Below are 18,572 nucleotides of genomic sequence, written 5' to 3'. Positions count from 1 at the left end.
GACTCTACTTCAGAGTATTAGGGCATGTGTCTGATTTCCACACCTTCAACAAATAATGCTGGTCAACTCCCCAAAATTTTAATTTAATAGCCCTGATTATAAGTTTCTTTTTGTTTGTTTTTTCTCTAAAAATGCTGCCTTCTTGCGAATTCTGGATTACTGTACTAAATTCTCAGAACATTTTCAACTTTCAGGTGGATATCGACGTCTAAGCTCCAAAGACGTCTGCTATATGCCTTATTTTTACATTAAAAAAACAATTGACCTTATAAGCAGTTCTTTAATCTGACTTTCTCGTTTATTTGTTCAACGTTTTTGAATTCCTTGCTTATGTGGATCCGTAGGCAGTTGCAAGATATCGTTCGTTGTGAAAGCGATCCGTGATAATCACATGACATTTTTAAAACAGCTGCAGAGTCACCCACTTGCGCTATCGTATTATACGACTTTGTCGACAGCCCCGAAATTACGAGGTAATTATAGCTGTCGATGACAGTGTTACTGACAGCTCTGCTCACGAGTCGTGGACGGCCCCATGTGCAGCCGGCTTCCTGCAACTGGCGTCCAGGGGAGAGACGAAGACGGCCTCCTTGACAAGCTTCGTGTGGCCTGCCTCTCGTCATCCTCGCACCGTTGAGCTGTGGTACTACGGAAATGCCACGGGAAACTGGAGCCTCGACGTGCTGCTCGCCGACCAGACCGGCTCACCTGTGGTTCGTGTATGGACCCTACCGAGTGTACCCGAGATGAAGACGTGGTCTCTGGCTAGAGCTGAGATTCCCGTTCAAAGCGAAGACTTCATGGTGAGGGCGCTTCGGGAGCACAGTGGCGCGCAGCAACCGGAAAAGGGTTGCCTGCTATTTCCGAAATCTTTTGCATCTAAAAAGGAGGAAGCAGGGACAAATTTTTATACTGACCTCAGCCTCCTTTTAGCACGTCCTCATACTGACTCGAGACACAGAGGACTGTTTTCTATGCAGCAGTGTGACCACTTTCACAAGTTTTCCCAAACATGTGTGCCAACCTTTTATCTGGGCTAGTTGGTTACTGATTTCAGAAATCTTGATTAGCGCACGAACGCACGGACAAGCTAATAAGGATAGGACACACGTGTATACTGTCTTAACTCTCTTGCCCGGTTCATGTTTGTTTTTTTTGCGCTAGTTAAAATGCCTGAATATATACCAGCCAGACCTGTTTAGCTCAAAATAATCATACCTTGAGAATAGGTGTTCGCGCTTTTCTACAAATGGGTTCCGCTTAACCTGTCCTCACGGTGTTGTGTTTGCTATATATATATATATAATATATATATATATATATATATATATATATATATATATATATATATATATATATATATATATATATATATATATATATATATATATATATATATATATATATATATGTATGTATGTATACATATGTATGTATGTATATATGCTGACGTGACACGATATGGCTGCTTCTGTGCAAACGTGCCTCCGTCCGATTCCCGCGTGTCGCGCTCTACAGTTTGAGGCGGCTGCGTGTCCTAGACACACCTGCGTAAAATAATTTCACCCCTACCATCACCAAGAAAAGCGAGAGGAACACTGAGTTTATAAAATAAAAGCATAACTCATATAACGACGACAAAGCTCTGAACGGAAAGAATTCGTGGCGTGCGCGTAGTGCGTTGCACATACTGATGGAACCCGCCAGTGGCACAGCATTCTGCTTCGGAAATCAGATCTTTCGTTCAAATTCTGTGCTCATAATTACTCTTTCTGCCTCCTGCGTGGCCTTTTATTTTATTTTTATCATTTACGTCTCTCTCTGAGAACATCGCTTGGAATACATATAAAATACACCTCGGACGAGCGTCATGCACCCTCACAGCTCCCGAAATGTTTATATTATGAGCCTTAAACACAGTCAGAGCGCAGCGAAGTTAGTGGATGTTTGGCCTGCCGAGCGGATCCAGTTATTTCTTTTTCCGGTTGCTGCTTCTCAGCGTCAAAGCCGTTACACAGGCGCTGCATGCTGGTCCTCGTTGCTGTCTCGGTGTGGTACTAAGGCTTCCAAGCGCTGGCTGCTGCGCGAGCCAAGCCTTAAGGTTTTCGTGTCCAGTCCGAAAAAAAGTAGTGTGGTTGTAGATGCACAGGAAGGAGGTTGGTGCCCTCACGAGAAATTTATCGCGGCAGCAACAAGCTTCGCAACTCGAAATGTCGAAAAACACTTCACCTGCACAGCAAAGGCGTCTATACTACAGACAGCCTCTTCCATGTGGAGCCCTCTGATATAGGCCCCATCTGCTCCCACTTGATGATACCATCGGTTAATCAAGAGGCCTCATACTTGCTTATGCGACTTGGAGCTGAACAATGCCGTGCATAATCGCTTATTTGGCTGAAGTGACCCTTAAGTTGAGACGTAAGAAAGTCGAGGCATTCACCGCAAAACCCTATTGACAGCGGGGGAAAAATGATGCAACAGAATGAAAAAAAAAAAAAAAAAAAAAAAAACTGAATACGGCACGTGCAGTTACAGCCATTCACATTCGCTTCCACTTGCAAGTATTACAAAAATTAAGAAGGCAGAATGAGGACATAAAAGATACAAATGTGAATAAAGATACAATACACTAACGTCGGGCGTCTGGCTTGAAAACTTGGGGTACACGTAAAGGGATCCTGATAAAACAGCGCAGGAGAGACATGGACGAGGAAGGAAGCAACAGCACGAGAGCTGACTTTCAACAATGTTGATTGGAAAGCACGTCAGTATATGTACTTTGCGGCGCACAAAGCAAGCAAACAAAGTACGCCTTGTCACATTCACATTGGATGTGTTGAAAACAAAACAAGAAATAGGCACAAATTTATTTCGAATGAAGAAGGCACTAACACTGGTATCGGCATTGAAACGAAACGGAAACACGGAAACGGGGACATTAATTTCACCTCAAAAAATTTTGAGCAGAGCATTAGGTAGTCTTTTAAGCTTCGCTCACTCACTCCCTCTCTCATACGCACACGCATACAGACACCAACGTCAATAGCAACACACACACACACACACACACACACACAACACACACACACACACACACACACACAAACACACACTCACACGCATGCACACGCACCAACGTTAATAGTAACGCACAGCACGCAGGCACCAACTTGCACACGCACAGTTTTTCCTGTATTTCAATCATAAGGCGCAGTGCTATGGTACAAGGCACCCGTTATCCTCCCTAAACGAATGTTCCTTCAGGTGGCGTAGAGATAGTGCGTCCGGCTGGCGACGCAAAGATCACAGGTTTGATTATCCTTTCTTTTTTTCTTTTGTTATGCCTACCTCGCCGCTCTTTCGGCCGAAGACGCTTTTTCATGACGCCGTACTCCAACAGGTGCGGCTTTTCTCGAGAAAGGGACTTGTGATTCTATCGCCTTAAAACTGCAGAATCGACGAGTGTCACCTTTTGAAGTCTCCGTAATACGTACAACATAGACGCACTTACGCCTACAGCACGAAAAGAAAATTTTGATACAATTTATTAAGATATTTGCTCACAGTGACTTCGTAATGACATTCCTTACAGGTCGTTCTGGAGGGAAGGCTTTGGCCGCGCCCCGGCACAAACGCACTGTTGGCTGTTGACAACATAGTGCTTGACCTGACCCCTCCCGTCCATGTGGCTAACTGCGACTTCCAGCGAGACCTCTGCGGATATGTAGGCAGCGTCGGCTCCGATTTCCGGTGGCTCGTAGGCAGCGGTCGTGTGTTCAGAAGTGAGCCTGGTGCACCCACCTACGAAGCCATCGCTTCCGGTGAGAAGGCGCCTGACTTGTATAAGGCTGTCATCGGCTTCCTGCTTTTTTTTGCTTTACTTGAGAACGCGTTCTGTGTTGCTGTGTATGAGCGCTCGCAAATGATAGGAATTCAATTCACAAATCATACTGGTCCAAAAAAGGAACCTAACTAATCGATTTGCATTTTTTCTCTCAAGATTCGGAGAAAAAACGAAATAGATGAAAAGGTACTCGTTTCCGTACAAGTGGTGATTCAGCTATCAAGCTCTAAATTTTGAAAATGAGCAAAAACAAATTATTCAAGAAAATTAAACTATAGTCATTTCTTTAGACCTCACGTGTAGCAGCTAATAACTGTTGATGAATATTGGCAACAGAATTAGGGAACATTTCTTGGCGCACCCTGCTGCATAGTATAGCGTTAACTTCTACAACTTTTTTTAGAAACTGGATAAACGTCATTCGAAACGTCATTTGAAGTGTTTACAAGTATAGGCAGGCATTGCATACTTCCGACAAAAAAGAAAGCAATTTTGTGAAGACAATAGACAATATTTAAACAACTCCTTCAGACTGCATACCGCGGTTCATCTCACGTGGGACCAGAAGACTCCTTCCTACCGACTCGGCAACACTTCGGCCCGTAACACTGCTCCCCAAATAGCCTACCGGGTAGAAGCACGAGTGCATGTCGAAGGCGCCCACAAATTAACACTCATCAACTACCAGGAAATAACACAAGCCTACCGACCGGCCCGCCGCAAGTGTCAGGCAGAACACAAAACACTCACTAGCTTGCCTGGCGCAGCCTGCACCCGCCCCCCTCGCTGTACGCCCAGATTCCCAATCTGCTCCGACTGCTGTGTGGCAATGCGTATAGCAAGCTTAGGAACGAACCCGCAAACCTAAACCAGATAATATGGGCGTAGTGCAGGAAAAGCGACGCCATGAAGTAATTTCCATGCACGCCATGGAGCAGCGGGAGGTGCGCATTTCCATAGCCATGACGATCGAGCGGCGGTGGGGGTCTCGGCCGCGAAGACCACCGATGCGGAAGGGCTCTCGGCCATCTGATTCACCGTCCTTCGTAATTTAATTGTTATCGATAATTGGTAAAGTCTTCATCTATCAATCACCACGGAGCGCTCGGGAATAACCTGCTGAAAAGAATGGCTTTTTTGCGTCCTTCTGGCGAAAGGCGTTCGTGCCGGTTTGGGATCGAAAAGAAGCGCCAGTGACGAAAATTCTTCAAAATCCATTAGGCAAAATAGCGAACAAGATTTATTTGAAATGGGCATCAACCAATAAATTCTTGACTCCTTTCTGCTGATGTTCACTTTCAGTCTCACATCTAAAAAGTTCCCATTCCCTTAGATTCTCTACGATTTCGCTCTTTCAGAGGCTGGTCATGCCGGTCGTTTTGCCTACGTCGACCCAACGGTACCCACGGTCCATTCATCCGAACTGACAGCTATGCTCCGCAGCGCCATATTCAACAGCAGTGGAAATGAAAATGTGACCGTGCGCTACTTCAGGAATGGCACAGGTAACGACGATGGATTCAAATGCGTCTTCGTTCTGCATTTCAGCTTCGGGCATTATAACTGGGTTCCGCTGGTTGTCTTGTTTGCTTTTTCCTCGTGTGATGAATGTTTGTTACCGCGTATCTTTTTTGCAATACATCTTCATATCACTTGCGTAAAAACCACTTGCGCTCTGGGGGTATATGGTCCACTGCACCCCGCTGATGCGAGGAAATCCAGGCGTCAACAGTAGTGTCATACAGTACTAACCGTTGCTTCGTGCATTGTTGGACAAAAGTTTACGGGGTGCAGGTTCAAGGTGAAAAAAAATATTTCTGCGCTGCCTCGCGGTACAGTCAGCTTATATTATTTCCAACGAATCGAGCACGCATGTCCCACCATGCTGCCTTTCGTCGACCTGCTTTTCTTGATCGCGCAGAAATAAATATCTTGCCTTGACCCCACATCTCCCATCCTCATTGCCCATCGCTTCTGCACAAAACAAGACAGCAGTCGCTAATAAATACACTGAAAGTCTGTCGGGTCAGATTGCTCTCATTACAAGATGAAACGTAATTTCGCAGATATACTTATAGCTAATTAGATAAAGAATACGTGGTATTTGTAGCACACAACCAATTTATGGAAGCTATCTGGACCAGAGTAAAACAACACCTCTGACCTTGATTTAGTGTTTTTGGAGGAACCTTCCATGTTTCTTCTTCACTGACATTCGCTGATCCACCTGTACTGAAAGCCACGACAACATTCTGTTTTCAAATGCATGGCCTCCCTCGCAGCCTTCACGTCCTTCGAAGTCCACCAGCTGGTCGGTCGCGGTGGCGACAAAACCGCCTCTCGGATGCTGCTGGCAGATCTGGCTTCAGGCGACCACTGGCAGGACGCCGTGCTACCGCTCCACCCGTGCGGTGAATGTCAGCTAGAGTTCACGCTCACGAGGTCGCCCACAGAGAAGAGGGGGCTCACAGCCATCGCTAGCATCAGCGTGATATCTGCTGGAAAAGGTTAGCTGCACCGGCGCTGAGTATGCACTTGCGTGTCAATATGAAGCGTTCAGTACGCGCCATTGATTCTTACGGGGCACCAGCTTAGAATAAATTACAATAGAGCTTTTCGTTGAACGTGACGCATTTTCCAGCTGAGATTAAACACGTTTACGAAACGCTTACATTACTTACTGCCTGGTTTTCACCTTTCAGGTGACCAAGACGTGACAGAAAAACCGAGTGTGGGTAAGTTGAATCCATGAAAACAAATTATTTTCTATGTAAATTCTTGAACATTCCAGCACAACCTCAGCGTTTGTTAGAGTCTAAGCTATCTTAACTGGGGCATTCTTCACCGTACTACCCTAAGAAAAAAAAAAAAGCCCTTACCAGACATTGAATTCCGTTCTCGCCGTTGAGAAGTAAAGACGTGATCACGCTGTATTATGCCAGCATAACAGGTCATGGAGACATCGAGCTTATTTGATTGCACGTTGTTTTGAAAACGAGAGTGGCGGTTTCTCGTGTCCAGGAAACTTTCATTGTTCGAGAAGTTTACCTGAACCTCCAGAGTGACCACCTCGCCTCGAAAGATTCCGGCAATAAAAAAAAAATCATAATATAAGCGCTCCTGCCAGTACATGGCCTGCGTGGCTATTAGTCGTTTAATTTAAGTTTTATCACCCAGGATTATATTTAGCACATTTGGTAGACCGTGGTCTGGTACCAGTCTTGAATTAGCCACATATGGGGTGCACTGTGTGTGACAACTGTAATTACATTTTTTTAAATCTCTTCACCTCTCGAAACCCCACTAAACACGCTGACCAAGTATGCTGTATAGTGGCCTCGCGAGCAGGTTTTCTCTCTCACTCTCTCTATCTATTGTGCTTTGCTTAGTGCACCTTTTCTTTCCTTTTAATTTTTGTAGCCGTCGAAGTTAAAATGGTTTTCTTTGCCCGCTCTCGTTTTCGCAGACCTCAGCTGTGACTTTGACCAAGGCAACTACTGCCTCTGGAAGTCCGATGCAGCCACAGACGGGCAGCCGCTTTGGTCTCTGAACGATCCAACCACAGGGCGGCCCCCCTTCCCGTTGTACGACCATTCGACGAGGAACCAGAGCGGTAATCACGCTGAACGCTCAGCTAAGCACTGCTAAAGGCGTACTGAGAAAATTTCTCTTGTTAAAAAAGCAGAAAGATTTAAGCTTGTTTACGTGAGTTGACAAAAAACGGTCACGGGTGCTCAGTGCGATTCATACGGAGAGGAATGCGTCAGCAAGTGGGCCCCAGTTATGTGTTATGCAAGTGCATCAACTCATGGCGGCTTCTTTGTGCAGTCATCCAAACTAGCACGTGCGCCAAGAAATTGTGACGCCCTCTACGCGCAGCTGTGCACGCAACAGATATGGAGTACTTAAAGGTATTTGGAAAGGAATAATGGTACCAGGGCTTACCTCCGGGAACGTGGTTTTGTGCTTAAAGGCAGAGGTCCAGTCGGGGTTCGAAATAAATAAATAAGAGATATGTGGGAAGGTTAGCACTTGGAGCCCGCGGCAAAACTACAAACGAAGCAGTACATGGGCTGGGCGTCCTTCGAGGCACGAGAGGCTCAGAGCAAAATATTGTACGAAGAACGCCCCGGAAAATGGACTATAGGTGGGCAGGTAAAGTATTTAACTGCTTATACCGAAAGGGCATTGATTCACAATGGCGGAAAAGGATCAGAAAACAAACCAGTAAGTATATAGCAAGGCAGAATGGAGAAATAAAGAGCATTAAACGACAGGTAAAGAACACAGAGGCTAAAATCCGGAATAATTTAATGGAAAAGAAGCCGACCTTAGACGTACATAAAAAAATGGAAACCTTATATGACAACTCAAGTGGCAGCGGCCTTCTCTTTGAACCAAGATCAGGATGTCTTAGAATTTGAAACTATAAAGGGAAGTTTAATCAAGAAGATGAAATTTGTGCTATGTGTGGCAGATGCCCACAAACAATTAAGTATATTATACTGGAGTGTGGCAGTATCTATCCCGATGTCGATGCGGATATAGTCACCCTTAGCTGAGGCCAAGGGGTTTAGAGGTAACAAAGGAAGCGTGAAAAACTCGGCGGTCGAGATTCGCAAGAGTTGTTTGGAAGACTGGTGGATAAATAGCAGGGAGCAGACGCATGGAAGCTAAATTGAAATTAAACACGGGTATTTAAAGATAACTCGTATCTGCAGGTAATCGTTAATGTTGAAGAGTTATCTAAGTTAAAGCATAAAAAAGAAATGTTGAACATGGTGATGACTATCCCCACCCCATTTCAAAGGGGACGCGCTCCGAACATCCATCCATCGATCCATGTGTCAAGCAATGCCCGGCGTGATAGGTTGCCAACTCACGTTGACACAAGTCCGGGCCACTTAGTGGACTCAATGCTGGCAATAAATGTTTTCAATCCAATGTCGGTCTAACATGCGACGAGGAAGGCTGCTAGACGAGGTTTCGAAATGATTTGTAATTTTCCAGTATTTTTTTTTTGTATCAGATGGCAAGCTCGATCAAGCGTTTGATTGAGTGCTATACGCGTTAGAGGTTTGGCTGGCACATAAAAGTTGCCGCGGGCTCTTGCATTTGGGCGTTGCGGCGAACGGGTAAAAGTTAATGAAGACGACGGCTTTCAAACTCAGCGTGAGAGGTTGGCAGTTTAAACCGCAGGAGAGAAAGGCTGCGGTGATGGCCGAGAGATCTAAAGCAGCAACAATCAACACTGGTCTTTCAGCGCTGCCGCGTGTTCGAATTCCACTCGAGCTCATAAGGATATATAGTAACCCTTTTTCCTCCTGCACGCTCTGCAAGACGCGCATCAAATGCCAGGTTTTTGTTCGTGTTTCTGTTCTATTGCTAACGCATTGATAAAAGGCGCAGGGCGTTCCTGCTCACACGCCTTCTGGGTTGTCAATTTAACCTGTGGGAAAGCCTGTTGTTGACTAGTTTGGTAGAACTGGTGGACGTTGATGACAGCAGCGTGCCAAAATATGCGCGCCGCCAGGAACTGTTTCTACTGACATATCTTTTCTAATGGAAATAAGGGCGGTTTTAGAATACAAGAAAAAAAAAAAACTACGAAGTAAAACAAGGTATTTATATCCGCGAATATCACTCATGCATGTCCCACCGGAAATTATCTCCGAAGTATAATCTACACGAACTATCTTCACAACCCTGGAAACGATGGGACCGACCAACATGCCCGAGGATTAACAATCCGGGCGGTCGGTCATACGCATCCAGACGTACTCGCTGAAGCCCCTCATACTTTCCCCGAAATTACCAATTTTCACGAAGAGACGCGACGCGACGCCTTTTCCCGCCTCCCCAACCCGACCTCGACCGAGCACAAGCCACCCTGCTCCGCAGATTACCCACACACACTCAATTAGTCACTCCAGGCTATCACTAATCACTAACGACCCCGCATGTCCAAATTGCAACAATGGAGAACCCGCCACTCAGGCGCACATCTCTGGGGATGCGAAAATATCCCGCCCCCAAGGGCCCTCCTGCCATCTCCCTCTACGGAAAGCTGGGACCAACTCCCCCCCAAGCCATACAAGAACACACAACTTGCACTTATTTCGTGGGCCCAGGATATCGCCCCCATCTGGGGACTACACAGGACCCACCTGCCCTAATTCACGACATCTGGGGCAAATAAAGTTGCCTCTCTCTCTCTCTCTCTCTCTCTCTCTCTCTCTCTCTCTCTCTCTCTCTCTCTCTCTCTCTCTCTCTCTCTCTCTCTACACCATTCTACGATGGGCTTCTTTGAGAAAAAAAGAATGTAATCTTGTTCTTTTCTGTGCCATCTCACCTTCAAGGTGACCAACCTGTGCTTTCTAATTATTTAGCAATATGATTGCAGCGGCTTTTAGACCAACAGCAGTTCAGTTACTAATATTTGGGCAGGTTTTAGAGCGCAGTTCTTAAGTGCCTGTTCGACGGTTGAGCCGCGATGCCGTTGGTTCCGTTGCCGGTGTAACCGAGCAGAAGAGAGTCACAAGCCGAAGAGAATTTCTCAGAAGAGCCACGAGCTCTGCGCCGCTTACTCTTTCTCTTTTTCTGAGAAATTCTCTTTGACTAGTGAGAAAAATAGTTTTGTAACTGCACATACATACATACATACATACATACATACATACATACATACATACATACATACATACATACATACATACATACATACATACATACATACATACATACATACATACATACATACATACATACATACATACATACATACATACATACATACATACATACATACATACATACATACATACATACATACATACATACATACATACATACATACATACATACATACATACATACATACATACATACATACATACATACATACATACATACATACATACATACATACATACATACATACATACATACATACATACATACATACATACATACATACATACATACATACATACCTAGAAACCTCTCTCGAATTCGTTGCCTCAATATATTCCAAAAACGCTTAAATCGCTGTGTTCAAATTTCGCATTAAGAAGTATTAGAATCGCTCTTAGAATTTTTCATGCTTTAAGAAAACGAACTGGCTTCAAGTGCACGCTGAAAGACTCGATGCCACAATGCTGCTTTTTTTCTTTATCTCTATCACATGATTCACATCTACAGGTCAGTGCAAATAATATTTTTACTGGAATGTTTCCGCTTGTACTTAATTCTTCACAGGATACGGTCAAACCATTTCTGCTTAGAATAACTAGAAAAGCAGTCCTCATTGTGTGGCGCAAAAAAAAAAAAAAACTCGCTTGTGAAACGGTTAGATGAGTGGGCATCATCACAAACCGACCAGAAAACAAAACAAACGTAAGGCTTATTTTTGTTCGTTCAGGTCGTTTCATCTTTTCCCGGAACGCTGGCCCTGTCGCCTCAGTGGCCCGCATCAAAAGCATCCCGCTGTCACGTGCATGGGTGCCACGTAGTCACTGCTTCTCGTTCTGGTACTTCATCTACACCAATCGCAACAGCAGGTGGGTTTTAATTATTGGTACGAACAATTTTAACTACACTACAAGATCATTTCACAACGTTATGTTAAGAAACCTAGAAGTACTTGTTTTTATCTTAGTTCTACTGTTGGTACAAGACTCATGATGCTACTTCTTTCTTGATATTGGACTCACAAACTGTTCACCTTCCTGTACTGCTCACTCAGTTGTGCACTCAAATGGTATACGGCCTCTTCGTGATGCATTTATTTGTACCGCGGCTGCAATGGCACCTCACTGGCTGTGAATGTAATCTAATAGTTTCAGCTTGAACGCACAACGGGACTTATGCGCGGGAGAAACTCATCTCTCAGCTCCCAGGAGTACATGGCACGTGACCAAAACTTCATGTTTTTCTGCTATGAAGCGATGAAGTAAAGGCTGGGTCACGCAGACCGCGAAAAGTTGCAGAAGCAGCGATTCATGATCGATGGTTACTGAGGCTACCGTTGGCGAAACTGACGGTATGTATTGTGGTATTTTAGAAACCTCAGAGGGATAGAAACTGTTTCGCCTGTTTAGGCAGTACTTGCTACACCAACCCCACCGGGGTGGCGCAGTGGTTACGGCGCTCGACTACCGTTTCCAATGATGCGGGATCGAATCCCGGCCTCATCGGCTGCTTTTCGTTGGAGGCGAAAAGCCAGGCGCACGTGTGCTGTGCGATGTCCGTGCACGTTAAAGAATCCCAGGTGGCCGAAATTTTCGGATATCTCCGCTGCAGCGTCTCTCATACCCCGAATCGCTTTAAGACGGTAAACCTTTCAAACCAAACCAGTACTTGGTACACCACAAAAAATGCCCTCCAAGGGATGCGTCCTAGGAATTCGATATGTGGTAGGAACCCACGGAGGGCACTTCTTAAATGGACGTAGAACTGCGCGGCTTGAATTCATTGACGCTTCTTTCAGTGTTGCAGAGTGCCGTGCATCCACTAAACAGGGCATGTGACCTGGACATGCACAACTAGCCTGTGCGCCATTTGCTCCTTGCGCTCATTTTCTTGATATGAATAACTTTTTTTTCTCACTGAGTGCAGTTCAAAATCAATCAAAAAGTAGAGTGCAAATGTTGTATTAAATGAACAAGTTACACTAGGGTAACACATACTGACCAGAATATAAGGAGCCTTACTATCGGCGACTCAGCGGTTCCAAACCCAACAACGAAGACAAAAGTGCAATAATCTCAAGGCTTCACTCTCTTTAAGTGTTTTTTTTTTTTTTTTATCGGTGGTTAGCATAGAAAAAGCAAGACCTTGAAATGTCTCGATATTCTTTTTAGAAACTGACCTTTCTTTCTGAAACATTTGGATGATTCGATTGAAGGTGTAAATGAACTCTCAGCTTCAATACCAGACCCACTACATTTTTTTTTATTTTTGTTTCGCATGCTCTTTCTGTTAATTGGACAGGGTTTTAGAACTTTTGACAGCGCCAGTAAAGTATGTATAAAAATATTCTTTCAGCTTAAGTGTGACTCTGACGCCTTCAAAATCCTACTCTTGGTCTGAGCCCGGAGCACGAATGGCCGCATGGGCGCCGGCTGCGGTTCGCTTCAACGAAGCGACAACTGCGAAGAAAGCTCAGGTCAGTGAGCAATTGTGCGAATGGTGTACGCGTGTGTGTATGTAGGTGGGGGGGGGGGGGGGGGGGGGGCGCTCGCCCGAGTGCGTGTCTAACGCTTGGGGAAGGTCGTTCCAGTCGGCTGCTGTTTTGAGAAAGCATGGCGTTTAAAAGGTGATAGTACGGGTGCGTGGACGTGAAACTGGCAGAGGGTGGCTGTTGCGGTAAGCGCGAAGCATGTGCGCACGTGTACGGTAGATGAGATGTAGACAACATATAGGGCAGCGTGAGCTGGATGCTGTGTATGTACAGTATACAGCGAGTTGCGGACAGCATCCGCGTGTCATATTGTACTCAAATGTATGCGGAATAAAATGTTAACACGAAAGCTCGATCACAAAGCTCATGCATGCAGCGGCACCTGTTAATTGCACAGCCCAATATAAGTAACACATAAGCATCTTGCATCAGAATGAGGGCAAAGAGGCAGTAAGGACAACTCCGCGCAACATGCCCTCAATGAACATGTATCGTATGGTTTTTCTGGCTATATTAAAGTTTATCCGGTAACGAAAGGCGCATTTATCGGCTAGAAAAATGGATCAAAAATATTCCCGCTACTTGGTTCCAACTCGTCACGTCGTGGCCAAAGAGGAAGGGTTGCCACCGTTTTTGAACTGAATGGTTGCATAGAGTAGCCCTTGGGATGCGCACTAAATATAGGCGCTCTCTTGATGCAGGCCAGCCTCGATTTATTCACAGTGCCCCTTTAATGTGTGCCATTATGCTTGCTTGTTAGCTAATTTGATTTAAATTATGTTTCTGTTTTGTCTGTTTAGTGCACGTTGACATTTATCGTTGCATCAGCTTAGAATCAACACCTGTTTTCTTTTGCTTTCTCTCATAGTGTCTGTCAACATAATCATTTGCATCAAGCTCAGCATTTTATCCCGCTTTCGTGCCCTCACAGCACCAGCTACTGCCTTGCGAGAATTAATCCCATGTGCAATCAAAAAGCGGCATATTCTCTGTTAAATCCAATACGTCCCAATTTACTCACTGCTTCATGTCTTCGCAGTGAACGAACAATACTGCTAGAAAAAGGGGCGAAAATCCCTTCTTTTGCCCTTTCTTTGTACCCCGTTCAACAGATTGTGCTCGAAGCAAGCGTTGACACTGGGCTAGTGGCGCTGGACGACTTCGTAGTGACACTAGGTGACTGCCCGAGAACACGTAAGTGATTTCCGCTTTCCTGAATTATTTTTGCACCAAAGTACGAAAACAATCTTTAAAAAAAAAACGAAACAAATATTTGGCCCAGGCCTTAATTTAGTCCCCTGCTGCTTATTGCCGCAGCTGTATAGATCAGCATGCGCCTATAGAAAAACATCTGCAGTGCACACGCGCATATTCACAGGACACGCAAGCACTGGGGCAGACAAAAGTGTCATCTCAGCCAGATTCACCTGTCTATGCGGCAGAAAAGTTACGCATCCCTTTAGAGCTAAATACATTATTGGATGGAAGCAGGAACTTGCGTGCACTAGAGCGCAAAGTTCAGTGGCCAAAAGCTTCAAAGTGTGGGTCTGTAGTACATTTGTGTTCTTTGAGAATAGCGGTGCTGGATCACTACACGGCGTTGTCTTGAAATATTTTTCGTGCCATGTCCTTTGCTGCACAGCAATCTGCACTTTTGATGGCGGAGTCGAATGCAGCCACACTGCAGATATGAACAACGTACGGGACTGGACTGTGCAGCAAGGGTCCCAACTGGGCGTACCAGATCATACCCAGCGCAATATGCTCGGTAAGGAGAGATGGAAATGGAGAAGAATGCGTCGAACTTACTGGTCTGTTCCACTATTTGTTTTTATGTGGATCGGTCAGCACTTGGTGAAGGCTTTTTTTTTTTTTTCTTCTAAACCTTGCAATATGACGGACAGCAAATTCGGCACGCCTGAACGATGCCGCACACATTCAGACTCAGACGGAGTTGTTCACACAAACAACAAGGAAGAGAAGCCATGCCTCTTTATTATTTTTTTTTTTCGGTGCGCTGGTACGCAATGCCTATTTTTATCAGTATGGATATTCGAATCGCGCGAATCATTAAGGAGGCATTTTCGACATTCTACTCAGCAAAGATTTGCGAACGCCTCTGTGATTCTTTACGCAGGAAAAATGCAGGCCCTTTTTAACGTTGTAAACTTTCATCATCATCATCAGCCTGATTATACCCACTGCAGGGCGAAGGCCTCTCCCATATTTCTCCACTTACCCCGGTTCTGTGCTAGCTGCATCCACTTGACCCCTGCGAACTTCTTAATCTCATCCGCCCACCTAACTTTCTGCCCTGTAAACTTTAGTGTCCTTTTAATGCCGTTAAAACACAATTAGTAAGGTTGTTTTCTTTTGCATTGCATCAGTGTGTGTTTATGCCTGCAGAGCATGCTGCAGAGGAACCCAGCGTTGATCTTCAAGTGATTTTAACCTCGTCGTTCTCTTTTTCTTTTGTTTTTAAGAAATAAAAGTGACTCGAGAAAAGCGCTCTGCAACTAGTTGTCCTGAGGGCCTAATCTTTGTTATTGCCAGTTACGTGTATAATAAATGGCTTTACAATTAAGAGCGTAGAAACTATCATGAATTCCGCTGCGCGTAATGGTTTTGTTTTTCGACATTTTACACTCTGTTTTCTGAGTGTCTCTTTAAAGAATAATAGTTAACGGTCAGAGAAGTATAACAGAAATGGATGAAACACATCGCCTTCTTTCGCGTTTTTTTTTTTTTTCGCCAGGCCATTTTTTGTACTTGAACACGTCTTCTGTGAGACAGAGTCGCAACTCTATAGCGAGGATCTACCTTCCTGTTCGTGAAGCCACGTCCGGTGCCTGCCTTACCTTCTGGTGGCGGTCCCATGGGGACCAGAGCGAGCTAAGTGTCTACAGGTGAGCGACAGTCGACGTTTATGCTACTTAGGACATCTTATTTATGAAAAACTTCGTGTAATACTACCTGTAATGCTGATTAACCTAAACATCCATATTAATAATTACAATGCTAGTTTGCACCTGCAGATAGTCGCACTGACTTGCAGTTGAAATTCTTTTTTGCCACATGACGACGATAGCAATAAAAATGGATATTTGACAGCGCATTTACGTGCGCGTCGAAACAATTCTTTCTGTGGTATCCAGATCACTGTTTTGATCACGATATTTATGGGTCGTAATAGTGTCCCACGGAAAACAAAATGCCTTTTCTAGAATGTGCCATCAGACGCTTCTCTTTTGCACCTAAGGCAGCAGTGTACTAGTTTCCTTCTTCCTTATTTGTAGGTTTCTGTGTAGCAATGCACTCTTCACCACCCTGCGCACTGGCGTGCCAGTATTGCAATAGGCACCGCAGCTCTTTTACTCGCTTCTCATCAGAGGTGGGCATTCGACCTCAAAACCTCGACCTCACCTCAAACTCAAAAAATATTTGCCGACTTTACTCAACCTCAATTCCAGCAATTGAGGTTGAGGTCTCCCTAGCGACCTCACCTAACTTTTCAGGTGACCATTTGCGACCTCACTCAATCTCACCTCAAACTCAAAATATGAGGTTGAGGTCGGACGCTCGACAACCAAAACAAGAAAGATAATAAATCATTAAATTAAACCGTAACACAAAGTAAACAAATTATACATTTCTCGGTAATCCTGGGATATACAGGCAAACCAGAATTTTGTCGTATGAAGGCCGTATTTTACTCTTAATTTGATACAATCAATATCCCGGATAAAAAGCAGGAAAACTCCGGAGACTACATGTCCAACTCTGCATTAAAGTGGCGGCATTCCTCTCCCCCTCCTCGCCTATCCTTTTTTGGTCGGTTTCATTCTAAGGCCTACATGGGTAAAACATTACTAGGCATAGGCCCATAATGCAATACAAGAGTTTATCCCATCCTACCCACGTGAATAAGATTCGTATCAGGAATAAAACAAGCCAGTTCTTACTATATGCTGAAAAGACAAATGCTGTTGACCCTAGTGACAATGACAACAATGACGATATGCTCTTTTTCTTAGTTAAAAAAAAATCATGGTTGCCAAGCTTTTTTTTTTTTTTAATAAACTGTACATTACATTGCGACCGAATATTTTAAATTAGGAAAGAAATAGCAATACCTTCAGAATATTTCGAAGAGCAACGCTGTTGATGTTATGAGGTTCCAATCGGCCAATCACTAGGTATTCGTCGATAACTCTGAGATCCCGTGGCGTGTTGCAAGAATTAGTGAAATTGCTTCTTCGAACACCACGCTTACATTAAAAAATTACAGGGTTCGGAACGGCTAGGAAAGAGGGTTAAACGAGAACCACTTTGCTGTCGCGAACATTGGCTCGCCCGTCAAATTTCGCCGGAGCAAAATGTCCAACTCCCACCCGCGTCAAAAAAAAAAAAAAAACGATAAAAATACTTGTTCGTCTGAACAGAATACAGGATACCATTTCGCCAACAAATCTGAAAGAAGTTTCTTTGTGGTATTCACTTGTTTTCCTTTAAAGACTGAACTAATAAATTTCACGGCGGTGTCTCCGAAGCTGCTTAGCCGCGTGCACCGCACGTGTATCCAGAAAAGCCGTTAACCTGTTAGGATCATATAGTTACTGCACATAAACGTAATATAAGGACACGAACAGAAAGGAAGCGAGCACGTAGCCCGAAGGAACCGCGCTCCCTACTGTGCACACGCTCCTCCCTTCGCTGTTCGTCTCTAGGCATTTGGCTTTGCTCATGCGGTTAATGGCGAACTGTCACCAATACACACCGAAGGCAGTAGCGTATGTGTGTCAGCTACGCTTTCAAAGACTACATCGCGGTTTGCATTGCTTGCAACAAAAGAGAGAGAGAGAGAGACAGAGAGAGAGAGAGAGAAACTAAATGGGGGACCGTGCCGGCAAGTGGAAATGTGGGTTATGCTATGGGCCTCTGGAAAGATGCCAAAGAGCCAGCTAAGAGGGAAGAAGCCTGTTCTCTGTTGGGCAATGCGCGAACGTAAATGATATACAAGAAAATATATAAAAATAAATACCAAGTGGACGAAAGTACTAACAAATATCGCACACTAAAAACAGAAAAGAACTGTGCTTCGCGTATAGAAGGCTTGAGACATCGACTTAGTACTGCATTCCTCAGTGCTAGCATGTAAACAGTTTCAATTCGCGAATACCTCAATTGATTAAAAAAAAAAACGAATGTCTGAATATATTACTCCAACATCTGACCACAGAAAATTTCATCCGATTGATTTTTGTCTCCAGCAGACGGCAGCACAAAAGAGAAACGCTCACTTTGCCACACCAATTCGTCTGTCTAGACACCAAAATGTCGAGCCAGAAACCATCTCAATACTTTTTAGCTCATAAAAACATGCACGAGAACGCTTTTCTCTCTCTATCTATCTCTCTTTCTCTCTCTTTTTTTTCCGCGCCTAAATAAGATATTTCAAAAGAGGCCTGATATTATGAAGTTAAGAATCCCTTACCATCCTCCTTCCTGCATTTGCTTAGTTTCACTCGAATTTGAGAGATGAACAAA

The 18,572-nt window shown here is 44.5% G+C and overlaps 1 protein-coding gene across 2 annotated transcripts in view; it reads left to right on the top strand.

Moving 5' to 3' along the window:
- LOC146204590 (MAM and LDL-receptor class A domain-containing protein 1-like) overlaps positions 1–18,572 on the top strand; it is a 78,328-nt gene that overhangs the window by 40,207 nt on the left and 19,549 nt on the right. For both annotated transcript variants that reach the window (XM_084589263.1, XM_084589264.1), the window contains exons 21-31: positions 544–803; positions 3,593–3,821; positions 5,203–5,349; positions 6,127–6,351; positions 6,547–6,579; positions 7,311–7,457; positions 11,265–11,403; positions 12,890–13,010; positions 14,138–14,219; positions 14,668–14,793; positions 15,781–15,931. In XM_084589263.1, the coding sequence (XP_084445389.1) occupies positions 544–803; positions 3,593–3,821; positions 5,203–5,349; positions 6,127–6,351; positions 6,547–6,579; positions 7,311–7,457; positions 11,265–11,403; positions 12,890–13,010; positions 14,138–14,219; positions 14,668–14,793; positions 15,781–15,931 (1,660 nt within the window). The remainder of the gene's footprint in view (positions 1–543; positions 804–3,592; positions 3,822–5,202; positions 5,350–6,126; positions 6,352–6,546; positions 6,580–7,310; positions 7,458–11,264; positions 11,404–12,889; positions 13,011–14,137; positions 14,220–14,667; positions 14,794–15,780; positions 15,932–18,572) is intronic.

Source organism: Amblyomma maculatum, chromosome 1, assembly GCF_055883805.1.
Source record: "Amblyomma maculatum isolate TAMU_Amacu chromosome 1, ASM5588380v1, whole genome shotgun sequence".
Taxonomy (NCBI): domain Eukaryota; kingdom Metazoa; phylum Arthropoda; class Arachnida; order Ixodida; family Ixodidae; genus Amblyomma; species Amblyomma maculatum.
This window is presented reverse-complemented; position numbering and strand designations above follow the sequence as displayed.